This window comes from Fusarium oxysporum, chromosome X (assembly GCF_013085055.1).
Source record: "Fusarium oxysporum Fo47 chromosome X, complete sequence".
Lineage (NCBI taxonomy): Eukaryota > Fungi > Ascomycota > Sordariomycetes > Hypocreales > Nectriaceae > Fusarium > Fusarium oxysporum.
Window position 1 is genome coordinate 373,140 of NC_072849.1, and position 14,873 is coordinate 388,012.

Here is a 14,873-nt window from a genome sequence, read left to right on the forward strand (position 1 = left end):
GAAAATTCAGCCACTTGCCATACTATTATTGTCGATAATGCTCAGAAGGGCCGCAATATGAAGCCAAGGTAGATCGACACTTTAGGACGCGCCCAGGTAAGGCATTCTTAAGAAGTTGGCATCGTTGATTGGTCAAGCATCTACATTTTGGAAATGCGGCTGGACAGTTTAAGACACTCTAAAGCAAGAGGGGGCAATGATTGAAGGCCTGGGCATGCAGCTGTGACATGCGCGTTGGTTATGCTTATCTTGGCGTAAGGCTGTATGGTCCCAATAACTTTTTATCTGTCTGCCTACCGCGCGCCGTATAGTTAACAGCCAGACTTGTAACCAACATTAAATTCAGGTATTAATAGATTATCGTCCTTTAGTTGCATTACCTCGCATGTGCATTCCGGCACTGGAACTCTCTAGGGCCATTTCATGTACATACGTCCATCTTCTGCTTTGGCAGTCAATATTCGAAGCATTTCTTCTAGTTGCGTTTATAACCAGAAAGCACATAATATCAATCAAAAGATCAATTCCTTATTACTTAAAATGCCTATCACTAGTCAAACGAAACGATGTCTTTGTATCTTGATGAATTCTACGGAGTGCCGCATACAAGATCCAGGGACCATGAGAGCTAGAATAACCTACACCTACTGCTGAGCTCTACCGACCATCTTAATGCCGACGCCTTAGGTAATCATTCCAGACCATCAAAATTGGTAAGGGAAAGACTTGGCGGGGTGACTCCGTGGAGATGTCCTCGACTGATGTGGAGAAATATGGTCTCCCCGCGGAGATGCAAAACTCTGTCCCTGACAATGTCACCCACGCCATGACATGACAGCTCGTTCTGATCTGATGTAAAACCATTCGATTCTACCTCGTAGAAGACTTCAAGAGCTGCTGATTTCATCGGGCCGTTATTGAATTGAGGCGCTGGCTGAAATGTACGCCAGCATGGCTTCACCTCTCACCGAGGCGTGTGCCATGCGGTATTATCGGGTGAAGCAATATCTTTTATGGTCACCGGGCATGTCCGCTTGGTACGAGGCTCTGGCCATGAGCGCTGGAAATAATAGGAGATGGACTGTCACGATATCCGTAGCTAGTGAGCCCGCCACTCCCGCGCCTAGAGCTTTTTGACCCATGTAGGACAAGACTTGGAATCCCCATTGAGTTTAGTCACTTGGAGAGAAGCTGATGGCAAAAGCATGTTGCCAATGGTGTAAATTCATGTCTAATTAAGTAGCGGTACTCTATATCTAAAGAATCATAACAATTTTCGTATCTATCATTCCACCTCCGAATGTCCTATTTCGCGAGAACACTGGCCGGCACTGAAACAGGCGCTGACTCGATCCTACTCTCCTCATCGGTGACGGTACTCTTGTTTCTGTTTGCAAGGAAGTGCATGTGCATGTGAGAGTCCACATGGGGACCCTGGTACTCAACACCATCAATCTTAACAGGGTCCTCGTCAAACAAGTACATGTACCAGTAGTACACGCCGACAAACATGCCACCGCCAATAATGTTACCAATCGTTGCTGGGATCATGCCCTTCCAGATGTACAGTCCAACAGTAAGATCAGGTGTCTTGAGCCAAATGGCGAGAGACATGTAGAACATATTGGCGACAACGTGTTCGAGGCCGAGGACAACGAAAGCAAAGATGGGCCACCACATGCCGATGACCTTGGAGGCGAGATCCTTGGCTTGGATGCCGAGGAATACGGCGAGGCAGACGAGCCAGTTGCAGCCGATTGCTTTGAGGAAGATTTGATGAACTTGGGGAGAGATTTGTTTCTTGCTGGCGAATGAAATGACGACTTCTTTGTAGGGTGATGCATCAAAAACTCCGCCATCTAAGAGAATGTTAATTGCGACCTTAGCACTGAGTGGGTGCCATTACTTACATCCCATAATGATGGACATGACAAATAGCGATCCTGCAAGATTGCCGAAAAAGCAAAGGAACCAATGCAGCAGCATCTTTCGGATCGGAAGCCGACCTTGAAGGACAGCAGTCAAGGTAAACTGAAACCTCATCAGCCACAATGCAACAATAAAGTATCAAGCTAGCTTACCATAGTAGTTGCAGTAAACAAGTCCGCGCCTGTAAGCACAACAAGCACTAGGCCCAGAGGGAAAACACCAGCGCCAAAAAGCTTTACCAAACCGGGCGCGTTCTCAGTGTACCAGGGGGCTGTCATGGCACATAGCGAGACGCCACAGCCAAAGCCAAGAAGACATCCCGCGGAGACAGCAGAGAGAAAGACCTTGTCTGGACGCATGTTGCCTCTCTTGACGCCAGAACGGGAAACAAGCTCGATTGTTTCTTGGGGCGTGTAAGCCGCCAGGTTGGAGATGCTAACCACGAGTGGGTTGCTCATGATGAATTGATGTAACGTGAAGTTGTTGTAGTATACAATTGAAGAATTGTCTTGGGGACTTGATAGAAAATGAGGCACTGCGAGCTTTTTATTCAGTCTTGATAAACACTATGCAAGCTTATCGCAGACTCAAGTCCGTTGTAGGCCCTGCCCTATCATGCCAAGTTCAAGCCAAGTCAGGAGAGCTATGGATTCTTATCAGCATGAGATCATAGACTATCGGACTGATGGTGAGATGGTTTTCGCTGTAGATGAGAGATCCAAGCCCTAGCAAAGAAAAAGACTCAGTGCTAGGCCCGGCGATCTCGGCCAGTCTCTCCACCATCAGAGCATGTTGGGAATAGAAAATCCTGCTGTTTCAGGGCTATTGACTTCTCGGCAGTGGATGCTAAGACTACAGCGGTATAGCATAATCAATTCTTAGCTATCCGGTCCTATCACACTGTTGTTAAACAGGCTTGCATCCACTATTTGCTTCTCCTCCTCGGTGGCCTGACTTGCAGGATAGTTTATTAGCCTCATGACCCCTGTAGCGTACCGAAATTAACCACCGATGCGCTGGAATGGGGGGCAGAGCCGCAGGACCCCCCACTGCTCTATTTAGAACTTAATCTTTAGGTACCGTCCCGGCGGGCTCCGGTCATTGGGTCGAGATTTCTCACCTAAAAGAAAAGGGCGGAAGTGATGGAACGATTTATGTTCACCTTGGGCTGGCCGACCTTCACCGCCCAAGCAAGGTCAAGGTCAATTCAGCAGGGCCAATTACAGCATTTCAATTACCGAATCTCGCGGCAATAATTCATGTCCCAGCCAAACCTTCGCCTTTGCGCGCTAATCCTGGCAGCCAGTCCAGGGTCTATCTGCACCTTGTTTGTTACCATACAATTAAACATGTCAAGTTAATTAGTCGCGAATCCCACGCCGCATATGCCTATTTAATGTTGAAATGACGCATCGGCGGCCGCATATAATGTTGAGATTTTGATGCTCGCGGCCAATGTCGCGTCGTGGTTCTGGTCGTTTTGCGGGCCGCTGACGCCGCAGGTCAGGTCATTTTTCGAGATCGGAAGAAAAGATGGGGTTCAGCGGCCGTTGGAAACTGCGGGTTATGCATCTCCGGAAATGGTGGAGGTACAGGGTAACGCTGTTATCTAGGATAATCTCTGGGGCTTTGTGATATTTGACAAAAGAATTATCATATCAATGTGTAATGCCTCGGCGGTATGATGTCTTGTCAAGATGTTATGAAATGTGGCGGGAATTCCAGCTGCAGATATTGTGAGTGGGAAAATTGGGGTTTGTGTATAACTCAATCACGTCGATTTCACACTGTCAGTTTTTGTACTCCTACTATTTTTTTTATTAGCATTGATACTATAGCGATTGGTCAGGCATTGTGGTGCAACGTCTAAGTTGTCAGCTAGATGTATTATTTGTAGAGGAGACCTGTGGCTGGGAGCTTATATTCACAACACAGAACTTTAGTGCTTTAACCATTTACATTCTCGACTCTGCAACCATTTCATTTTCCAGCATTGTCTTTATCTCAACTATCATATTCTAACCTCTTTTGATTGACCCCCGATAAGCGTCACAGATGTCTGCAGTCCGAGTCAATATCTGCCGCCCTGGGCCTGCCTTGATCTTGACCGCATGAGCTCTGGTAAATAAAGGGGAGATTATACTATCTGTTAGAAACTTAATTGCGAGCGGGGTTGCAATAGTGGCTGATGGTATGGAAAGCAATGCCGTGTTATTTGCTATATGTATAAGGTTTGTAGAATTAAATTCAGCTTCCTATTTATTCTCTACCTCTGATAGTGAGTAGCCTCAAGTAGTTGTAATACGTTTGCGGATAGAGGATCAAGAGGGCTTAGCACTCATGTGGATGAAGTTCTCGTGGCCATTGCCAAACCCATTTCGAGACAAACCCAATAACTCAAGGCGGATCCTGTTTCAAGATTTCAAGGAAACAAGGCGCTTCCTGGAACATTGTCAATCGGCTTTTCGAGTAGGTCAGCTCGACCCCTCAGAGACAAAACTGTATCGCGATTACAGTTCAAGTGAACTACCAAGTATCACAGCAAATCAGCAGGAAACTCTTGGACTCGCACATGCCCTAATTCGAAAGCATTAACGTGAATGATACTATATAATTGAGTTTTCCCCCTCACTGTCCCCTCGGTCGGGAGGACTTCATTCAGAGCTTTCCTGATGCAGCAATAACCTCGTCCGATCGCCTATCCAAGTTCAACACAGCGAGTACTGCAAACAACGATATTGAACTCCCCAACTGGGGACAAAATGCGCTGGTACAGCCTCTACGCGGAGGCTCGACTGGAAATACTCGATTTTGTCGCCAATTCCACTATTCATGAGAGAGGCTCCATCGCAAGATACGCCTGCGTATCTAGAGAATGGCAGGATTGGTTCGAGATATTCACATTCAAGCGCGTGGAACTCTCACCCTCCGATATCATGCCATTCATAACCGCTTTCCTGAATCTTCGACGTCGAAAGTACCTCCAATTCATTGGCATGAGACCCGATCTGCCGATTCATAAACACAATCGAGATCCGTTTCTTGATCGTGACAAATTTGTAAACATACATCAGCAAATGCAAGCCCTCGCACAGAAGCCCCCTACGTTATACGGCAATTATCCTTTGCTGAAACAGCAAGAGGAGGAAAACAACTATGCCTTCACTATCATCTTGCGGGGTTTGTTCATGGAGCTTTTTCAGTGGAGAGTGGAGGACTGTCATCACGAGGGTATCGAGTTGGAGATCATTGCCGACTGCGAAAGTCATTGGCAGAAGACAGCGGGAGAATACCGGGAACTTAATCCTCCTAGCGACACTGGCCATGGGAACTTTTATAACAGTCTCTCAAGTGAGCTTCAGTTCTTTCATGCCCCTCCGTATCATGGACATCAAGTGCTGCACGACGGCGAGTTGGATTTTCACTTCTGGCTTAAGCTAGACGTGCCTTTCGGAGGGAAGTTAGGTCCCAAGGTCGACGTCATCTCAGGCCTATCGATCCTCCGAAGAACTGTTCGTCATTTCGATCCTGAAGCAATCGCCCATGCCATAAGCCTGCTTCCGCGTCTCAGGGCACTCCGATGGGAGGTCAGACCTCATGCGCATTGGGAAGCCGAGCATAAGTTTCATCATCATCTGCGGTCCCTTCTATTCGCCTTACCCCCGGCTATGGACAAGGTCAAAATCCAACAGCAGCCCACGTCAAAACCACAGAATAGTCCAGGGCCCTCTGAACACCTTCCAGGTCTAGGCCCACGTCTGATCCTATCATGTCCATACCTTACCAACATATACATGGACATCAGTGTCGACGTTGCCAAATTCTTTGGCATGCGTCATCGTTTGCAAAACGTTCAATATGCCTGCATACGAACTAACCAGGCATTACTCGACGAACTTCCCAACACCTCGAATCAGCTCTTTGGCTGGATTGGCAAGGCGGTATCTACTATGCCAAAGCTCAGGGCTCTATGTGTCTTTAACATAAACGACACTGTAGCTTGCGTGATCAACTGTCACGTGGAGCGTGAGAGTTTCAAAGTCGTTGTCCACTGCAGTTGGCCATTCGATGTCAGAGATGATACCAAGGCCCGCTGGAGGAAGGCCGGGGGACATCAGCCTGACGAGTCTGTTCGGTTGGTACTGGAAGATTCGTACGACACTGTTAAGCATGAGATTATTTTGCAACAGCAGTGGCATAGTAGTCTGTGCTGAATATGCTTAGTTTGCGCGGTTTGTTCGAATTATTGATTGGAATATCGAAATAGGAGATGACGGCTTGCGAGAAAACGCAGATGCAACATCATGTATCAAAAGGATTAAGTAGCTACTAAGTGAGGGAGAAAAGACAGACTACTTCATGAGACCACTAAGCTCAACCTACAATCTTCTAAGCTTATCAATGTTCTGCCATCATGATCCAGGCTCTGGATCTTCCATTCACTTAATTTAAGTTTCCATTTATTAGCTCTCTAAAGATCGTACTGACGGCCTTCAAGCCCTGTCCCTATAGCATACTGCATCAGGGTTACTCCTTCGTAGCCCTTGACACATTCCATAGAAACAGACTGATCCAGAGATACACTCTTTGTAAATACCTGTTTCTGAAAGAATCCCACATAATAGTTATCAGCATACACCAATAGATGCGTGACTGATGAAGTAGCCTTGATATGGTGTTTGAGATGGTCCATGAGAGCGGCACCATAGCCTTTCACCTGCTCAGCAGATGATACGGCGCAAAAGACGATCTGCGCGACATGGCGGGCCTGAAGCTGCCGGATTGTTATACTGCTAATGAACCCTCCAGTTTTCTTGACGATGGTGATAGAAAGACAAGAAGGATCGTAAACCAGCCGTGAGATGTAGTCTTTTGGCATTTCGGGAAGCTGAAACTGGAAAAGGCGCTTGAGACAATCAAGAGCTATCATACTATCTGTAGTCCCATCGTTGTGGGTGACTCGAAATCCTATCTCGCTGTTTCGCATTGCGATGACAGCGGGCTAGTCAGGCTCCTCCCTATCCATCGGATCGGCGCATCTCACCTTGTTGGGCAAAGGAGATCCATGATATCGAGCATCTAATTCTTCCGTCTGATTTTGACAAGCTTCTGAGCCTTGTGCATCGGCTGCCATGTCTTCTTCTTTCGAAGCTGAACTCAACAGGAACGATTGATCTTCTAGGAGACGGGTACTCTTCGCTACTCATGTCCAATCATCGACGACAGTTTTTGAATTACGACATGAAAAAGGAACGGAACTAAGTAAGGCGGAGTCTAGAAGAGAACTGTTTAAATATTGGTCAGAAACTAGCAAGCACCTGACCAAACATGTGACCATACAGCATTGTTGATGGACTAAAGGTACATGAACCTGCCTAAGGTTGCCTAAACTGTTGCATAAATCTACCTGAGCCTGTTTAATCTACCTCGATTTCTCTTGGCTTGCCTCAAATTATCCAAATTAATAATCCCTATCGACTCCACTGTACAGCGAAGTTCCATCTACAGCCCTTATCATAGACATCATATTCCCAGCACGCGACAAAGCATAAAACAAACCGGCATAATATGGATCAGTACCATCTTCAGTACCAGAAACATGCGTTCCAAGCTTCCTAATTGCCTTCAACCACTCTTCAGCCCAGCAACGGAGGATATGACCCTTGACATCAATACTCTCAACAATCACCCAGCCAAGACAAAAGACCTACCCACTCGCCAGTGTCACGCCGCCGATGTTACCTTCGTATCTACTCCAGCAGCGACCGAGGACCGCGATACTGCCAAATGCCCAATTGACGAGCCTGAAAAGGAAAATACTGTCGTCCCTGAGCCCCCTAGCGATATTTTTATCGCGCTTTTCGATAATCCAATCAACGAGCTGCACGAACTGGGCGAGCCGTATTACAAACTTTTCAACATCAGACATGAGAGTAAACCATAACTACCCCTCGGGGGTGAAGACAGAGGGGAAGGTAACGGCATTGTACCAAATATGTTCGCCTATTACAACGGCAACTTTAAGCAGCGAAGAAGGCAGTGCCGGCTTTGGTAAGGATCCATAAGTCGAACTCTATGAATGCACATGATACAGCTAAGCAGTTGCCTCATGCGTTGAATGGACAAGGGAAATTTATTTTTCCTAGTGGGAGGGGATTTTGATAGGAAGGATCCAGACAAGAGAAAGAGAGTAGGCGCAAAACTTAGATATGAATGATCTATAAGAGATCTAATTGCATTAGGGTTAAGTACATTGACGTTATGTCACGAAACTAAGCAAGCTTGGAAATTTTATGTCAATCTGTAGTCATTTATCCTATCCAAGACTTATCCCAGGCCAACCATGTCCAGATCATTATTATTGTGCCTGTGTTATCCAACCCCTTCCATTCTAAGGTATCATGAGTGTTTATTTACTCGTACAGCAATCTATTTGAATCACCACCGGCGAACAATAGCGCGACGTCCCGGATATGTAGGCGCTACTGTAGTATTCTTACCCGACACTCCACCAGAGGGTAGTAGAACAGGGATGTCAGGATGCTGTAGGGCTTCTGCTTCAGCGATGGGCATCTCGCCTGCACCCTCATGAGGTTCCGCAGGCTGAGGTGCAGTGGGATGCTCAGCTGCAGGAACCTCGTGAGCCATTGTTGCTATTGGCGCAGCAGGGTGTTCGGCAGCAGGTGCTTCGTGGCCCATTGTCGCGACTGGTGCTGCTGGGTGCTCAACGACGACGGGCGTCTCATGAGCTGGTGGCGCTGGTGCCGGTGCAGCGGGGTGTTCGACAACAACTGGTGTTTCGTGAGCTGGAGGCGCTGCGGGATGCTCAGCTACGACAGTCTCGTGAGGCGCTGCAACCTCTTCTGCTGGTTTGTGTTCAGGGACCTCCACGACAACTGTCTCGTGCGGTGGTGCTTCATGGGCTGGTGCTTCATGCTCAGGCTGCTCAATGACGACAACGGGATGTTCTTGCGGAGCCTCAACAGGATGAGCGGTAGGTTGAGCAGCGACGTGCTCTGTGACTGTCTGGATGACAGTGACATGAACTGGCTTCTCGACCTCGACAGTGTGAACAACCTCAACGGGCTTCTCAACCTCAACAGTATGGATCTGCTGAACGGGCTTCTCAACGACTTGAGTATGCACCACTGTGACGGGTACCTCAACGTTGACAGGCTTCTCGACTTCAACCACTGAAGTGTGGACAACTGTGTTCTCAACCACGGATGTATGAATGACAGTCACGGGCTTCTCAACGGGTACTTCAACAGGTTGAGTGTGAATGACTGTAACTGGTACCTGAACTGGCACCTCGACTGGCTGGGTGTGGATCACTGTGACGAGCTTCTCGACCTCCACGGGCTGTGTATGGATGACGGTCACAGGTTGCTCAATTGTCTGGTGCACGACAGAAGTCTCAACGACTGTCACAGGTTTCTCAACCTCGACTGGTACGGTGTGAACGACAGTGACTGGCTGCTCAATGGTCTGATGAACAACTGAAGTTTCGACCACTGTAACAGGCTTCTCAACTTCGACTGGTTGGGTATGGATGACTGTAACGGGCTGCTCGATGGTCTGGTGTACTACAGATGTCTCGACAACTGTAACTGGTTGTTCAATCGTTTGGTGGACTGTTTCAACAACTGTGACTGGCTTTTCGACCTCGACTTCGACGGGCTGGGTGTGAATGACTGTAACAGGCTGCTCAATTGTCTGGTGAACAACAGAAGTCTCAACCACGGTCACGGGTTGCTCGATCGTTTGGTGAACTGTCTCGATGACTGTAACGGGCTTCTCGACTTCTTGGTGGACGATTGAAGTCTCGATAACTGTGATTGGTTTCTCAACAGGCACATGCTGAACCTCCGTCACGGTCGCATGCACCGTCTCGGTTTGGTGCACAACCTCAGTCACATGAACAGTCTCGTGAACCGTCTCATGGACTACCTCCCCAGGTATCGTCACGTGCACAGTCTCATGGACTGTCTCATGAACAGTGACTGGCTCGCATGCCACAGGTGCAGCCTCCTCGGCAGGAGGATTTCTTCGAAAGAACGACGGAGAAGCAGTCGCCAGACCGGCAAAGGCGGAAGCAGAAATAATTGTTGAAAAGTGCATGGCAGGCCACTTCAACCCCGGACAACTGTATTAAGGATAAGCGATTAGGAAGGAAAGTCGGCTCCGCGATACCAGATCGCGTGGGAGATATAAAAAATGAACGGCAGGTAATAAATTAAAAGAAACAAACGACAAAAAAGAATCGAATGGGGACGATCACAAAACACGCTCCAGGCGGAAATAGAGCGAGAAAATAAAAAGAGAGTGAAAGGGATGAAAAGATAGAAAAGGCTAAAAGCGCGGGAAAAGCGAGGTTTTTCTTCGTCTTGGCCATTATGTTTTGGCGTCGCATTCCTTCCAGGAACATGAGACATGGCTGCTGTTCGGCCGCTGTTGAATCCGCCCCAAATGTCATGATTTTGTTTTTCTCGCGCCTCGCTCCCAGCTCGGAAAGTTGGCACGCCGCAGGGAGCGGTGTTTGGAGGAGGCATCTTGGCGATGTGCACTTGTCTCGGCAGTGATTCAGCCTCCCCCTGCCGATATCAAGCATAATAGAGTAGTGTTGGGTTGACCGTTAAGCTTAAGAGGCATAACGTTAAGTCAGATAACCTTAGAGCCTTGACCCCCTGTTGTGAAACAGTCGCATTGGGGCTCATAGCGGGCTTGGCGACCTCCTGGCCGATGTTTCCCTGCAGCGGAAGACCTTGGTCCCGGCCTTGGAGACCCCGTTTCTTCGTTTCAGCCTTGTTACCACAGTTTATCTATGAGATTGAGGAGAAATGACTGATGTTATACGAACTTGGGATGAGTTGGCTTCTTCACCAGCGTTTTGGGTTAGCTGTCAAGGTCTCATCTTGACTATCCTGAAACAAAACTCCGCCAAGTCCTGTATCTCGGATCTTGCGGCAGGAGGGTCGTCAATTGACGTAAGATAAATAGTCTTGGGAATTCCTTGCGAAGGATGTTTTCTTTTTCTTTATTTCTTTTTTTCCTTTTTGGTGAACTGTTCGTGGACTGTAGTTCTTGCGAGACTGACAGCTTAAGTCGTTATCTTATCTCACTTGCCTTATCTTATCTAGCTGGCACCCTGGCCATCCCTGGCGGGCTAACAAGTGCGGCTGAGTCTCGCGAGTTCAGCTTCAGTAGCATGCTTACTCTTGCGATATTCAATTGTCTGATACTTCGTCATCATCATCCATCATAAACATCTTACAGAGGGCTTAGGCTCTATTGCGTGACTCAAGGTTATACTCTCATTTCTAGACTGATGCTCCGTGATTACGCCCGTGAGCAATCGCCTGTTTCTGTATTTATTCCGGCGCAACATCGCGTAAACAGCCACGAAGTGTTCCCATCATGACTATCCAAGAGGCTTTGAAACAGACGCCTTCTGACCGATTAAGTCACCTGCCTGGAATTCCACTCGATATAATCCTCCAACATCTCGACCTTGCAACATTCACCAGCTTACGTCTCACTTCACGCCAGCTATCCGCTAATACCATCCACTCACGTTTCTTCAGGTCCGCCAAGACTGATCTATCTCTGGGTAGTCTGCAATCTCTTGCAGAAAGAGTTTCTTATCCTCAGCTGGGGCCCGTACTGAGAGAAATTACTGTTGTTGCAACGCTCTTTGATACCCAGCCAGCTGAGGCTACTGTTCAAACAAGAAAGAAATGGTCTGAATTCGACATGGACGAATTGTGGCGTGATACAGAGAACTATAGCCAACGCGTTGAAAATCTGCGCGAGAGGAACGTGGCTTGTACTGAAGAAGAAGTACAAGAGGCGCAGCAAGATCTTGAATGGATACAGACAAGAATCCAACAAGATACAGACACGGACGTCAACCAGGTGACTGACTTGATGTCAAGCATCTTTAAAATTGCTGCCAATCTTCGGGCTATCAATTTAGACGCCTGCATCATCGCAGGCCGTACCAAGACCTGCCGACCAGCTGAACATTATCGATGGTATCGATCCGCCGACCAGAACTCAAGTTGGCCTTCAATCTGGACAGCAGCATCGCAAACATTCCGCATCGTCACCTCAGCCATATCCCGCAGCCGGATTCAACTTGAAAAGCTCCAGATCTTTCCCGACACGCCGTTATGCAGTGTGCAGCTGAGACATGTTGAAGATCATTTGAGAACGCTGGACTCGCGTGGCTTGGTAGCGGCTTGCAAAAATATCAAATCTCTCGGGCTGAGCTTCTCAACGCATATACTCATCGAAGCACCGCCTACCCAGGGAGAGTGTCTTTTTCGTCATGCTTTTGCAGCAAAGTCTCCCTACAGGCTCCGTCAATATCTTGAGTCTGATGCGGAAGATTTCACTGGCGCAGCAACAATTCTTACATATATGCCCAATCTCACGTCCCTGGACCTTCATCTCCATCATTTGGATAATCTCGTTCTTCCAAAATACACCAAGGCTTTTGCTCATATCAGCCGGTCCATCAGACTCGGCCGTCTGAGGGAACTTTCTCTGCGCGGTCTTCCCCTGCGACCAGATAATATTGTTCTCTTCTTAAAAAGCCATCCCACCATTACAAAGCTGACTCTTGATGGCATACTCCTAGTGGGCGGATCATGGTCACCAGTGTTCTCATGCATCGAGACTATGCCTGCCTTGGAGAGTCTTCACCTCAGCTCCCTTAGCACAGAATACCACCATGTAACAAATCTCGACCCAATGGAACGCACTTTTGAAGTCGACCTGCAGGACAGAGAGAAGTGGGTTACGTGCGGAGATGGACATATCTTGTATACACGAGATATGTGCAGAGAGGAGATTCGACAAGGGCTGGATTTTAGGCCTCAGCCGGGACCTCGAAATATCTGGGGGGATGATACGTGGGTGTACTTTGAGCGTACCCAGTACGAGTTCGGACCTCCTTTGCGTGTATGGAAGTGGGAACCATTGATTGAGAATATGTAGCATGTGTTGTTAATGCAGTAAGAGGGAGAAGATTTACCCTAAGCAAATAATGAATAATTTACTATCTATGCCAGAGTAGGCAGACTTAATATAAAGATTAAAGAAATTAATTCTAAGATTACTAGGTAATTATTTTACTGGGTAAAATAGGTTATAGAATGTGTGTAATTAATAATAGGCGTTTCTGCTCGATGCTGTTCAGTATTCGATGAGGAAACCTTTTTATAAGTAAAATGCTGGCAGTATATCAAAACCTCAACGCGACTACTTCTTCTCTATTAATGAATACTTGTTGGCTATAAGTTTAAGCTTCAGCCGAATCTCGGGGGATATATAAACTTAAAGAAAATTTCTGAGGGCCCGAATATGCCATTGAACTTGGCATCGATGCAATTTTGCGTCGTTGTCAAGCAGCCCTGGCGCAGTCCGGGTATTGCGACGGAAATGCGGTAACCGGGGTGATGATTTTGAGTTTGTTGAGTGCGACGCGTTTCAGGCATTCACAGTGGGAGGACGATTCCCTAACGGTGCAACGCTCAATGCCGTGCAAGACATTAGATCACGGTCAAATCGGTGAGAAACATCGTCAATCAATACACATTGTTCAAGGAATGTCTATAGTCTAAGTCTAAGTCTACTTTCTAATCGTATCTCGTCAAAGACGACCGGTCGCACTCGTTCAACACAAGTGCATCGCCCTCCATAAACATAAAGATCGTTTCGTTATTTTTGCGTTGGATCGTTCGTCATATGCTACCGGTAGCAGCGCGGTCTTTCTCTTCTTTTCTTTACTGGCGGGTGTTGATTGGAATTCGAGTCTCATTGGAATCTAACATCTATGCCTTAGCTCCTGTAATATTACAAATCTTAGTCAAACAAATGTTCATTTTGCGCTGTCCACGAATGGTGTCCAGGCCCTTTTTTATTCAGTCCTGGGTCGCTTCCGGGACTCACCATTCTCTCCCTGCTCCGAAAAGTACTCCAGGCTTCCCTTGGGATCAGCCTTCATGGTCTTTCCACCCTCCTGCCATCCGGCAGGGCACACCTCGCCGTACTCGTCGGTGAACTGGAAGGCCTTGACGAGGCGGATCGTCTCCTCGACGTCGCGGCCGACGGGGAGGTCGTTGACGGTGATCTGGCGGAGAACACCCTTGGGGTCGATGATGAAGAGGCCGCGGAGCGCGATGCCCTCGTCCTCGATGAGGACGCCGTAGCTGCGCGAGATCTTGGTGGACTTGTCGGCGACGAGAGGGAGCTCCAGGTCGGGGCCCAGACCGCCCTGCTTGCGGGGCTTCTCAACCCACGCAAGGTGGGTGAAGTGGGAGTCGGTGGAAACGCCGAGGACGGTGGTGTTGATCTCGCGGAAGCGGTCGAGGGCGTTGTTGTACTGGATGATCTCGGTAGGGCAGACAAAGGTGAAGTCCATGGGGTAGAAGAGAAGAACGACCCTACAGGAATTGAATCAGTTTAACCATCCAGGTTCTCAGGGGGAGCGTGAATCGTACCATTGTCCCTTGAAGTCAGAGAGCTTGATGTCTCTGAACTCGCCTCCAGGGAAGAGGGTAGTAGCCGAGAAGTCGGGAGCAGGGCGCTGAACAAAGGCTGAAGACATGATGATGGTGTTTCGTGGTATCGATTGAAGAGCCTAGAAGGTCAAAAAGAAGGGGAGGAGAAAAGGTTTAAAAGCGAGAAGCTTCGACGGAACGCGACTAAGAAACGTCTCAGGAAAAAGCAATCACTGTGGAGCCCGCGTTATCAGGGGCCCGGTCATAGAACAAGGTGGAAATCATCAAATTTTAGCGCCATATTAGCTGATACCGTGGTAACATACCGGTTCACGGGCTGAGCAAGTAAAGTAACTTTATGTAATTAGTGCTATTGACTCACGAAATTCTTGGTGGCATTTTCGATGGCGGTGACGCAAATGTGGACTGACTTATCTC

General features: G+C 47.9%; 6 protein-coding genes across 6 annotated transcripts; 2 read left to right on the plus strand and 4 right to left on the minus strand.

Annotated features, from left to right (window-relative positions):
• Positions 1-1,238: 1,238 nt before the first annotated feature.
• On the minus strand, positions 1,239-2,595 carry FOBCDRAFT_253314 (Formate/nitrite transporter-domain-containing protein). The gene is made up of 3 exons (XM_031190952.3): positions 2,082-2,595; positions 1,911-2,031; positions 1,239-1,859 (listed from the first exon to the last, which is right to left on the minus strand). The coding sequence occupies exons 1-3, from the start codon at positions 2,385-2,387 to the stop codon at positions 1,306-1,308; spliced, it is 981 nt and encodes a 326-aa protein (XP_031032183.1). The 5' UTR covers positions 2,388-2,595; the 3' UTR covers positions 1,239-1,305.
• A 2,096-nt stretch (positions 2,596-4,691) lies between these two features.
• On the plus strand, positions 4,692-6,143 carry FOBCDRAFT_207038 (uncharacterized protein; the record flags this gene model as incomplete). The annotated part of the gene is made up of 1 exon (XM_031190954.2): positions 4,692-6,143. The coding sequence occupies one exon, from the start codon at positions 4,692-4,694 to the stop codon at positions 6,141-6,143; it is 1,452 nt and encodes a 483-aa protein (XP_031032185.2).
• Positions 6,144-6,400: 257 nt separating this feature from the next.
• On the minus strand, positions 6,401-7,054 carry FOBCDRAFT_190496 (uncharacterized protein; the record flags this gene model as incomplete). The annotated part of the gene is made up of 1 exon (XM_054707069.2): positions 6,401-7,054. The coding sequence occupies exon 1, from the start codon at positions 6,914-6,916 to the stop codon at positions 6,401-6,403; it is 516 nt and encodes a 171-aa protein (XP_054563044.1). The 5' UTR covers positions 6,917-7,054.
• A 1,313-nt stretch (positions 7,055-8,367) lies between these two features.
• Positions 8,368-10,050, minus strand: FOBCDRAFT_323384 (uncharacterized protein; the record flags this gene model as incomplete). The annotated part of the gene is made up of 1 exon (XM_031190957.2): positions 8,368-10,050. The coding sequence occupies one exon, from the start codon at positions 10,048-10,050 to the stop codon at positions 8,368-8,370; it is 1,683 nt and encodes a 560-aa protein (XP_031032188.2).
• A 1,550-nt stretch (positions 10,051-11,600) lies between these two features.
• Positions 11,601-12,999, plus strand: FOBCDRAFT_232159 (uncharacterized protein). The gene has a single exon (XM_031190958.3). It carries the CDS (start codon positions 11,683-11,685, stop codon positions 12,928-12,930), a length of 1,248 nt encoding a protein of 415 aa, XP_031032189.3. The 5' UTR covers positions 11,601-11,682; the 3' UTR covers positions 12,931-12,999.
• A 517-nt stretch (positions 13,000-13,516) lies between these two features.
• Positions 13,517-14,817, minus strand: FOBCDRAFT_232160 (thioredoxin-like protein). Its single transcript, XM_031190961.3, has 3 exons — positions 14,436-14,817; positions 13,885-14,378; positions 13,517-13,780 (listed from the first exon to the last, which is right to left on the minus strand). The coding sequence occupies exons 1-3, from the start codon at positions 14,540-14,542 to the stop codon at positions 13,767-13,769; spliced, it is 615 nt and encodes a 204-aa protein (XP_031032192.1). The 5' UTR covers positions 14,543-14,817; the 3' UTR covers positions 13,517-13,766.
• Positions 14,818-14,873: the final 56 nt, after the last annotated feature.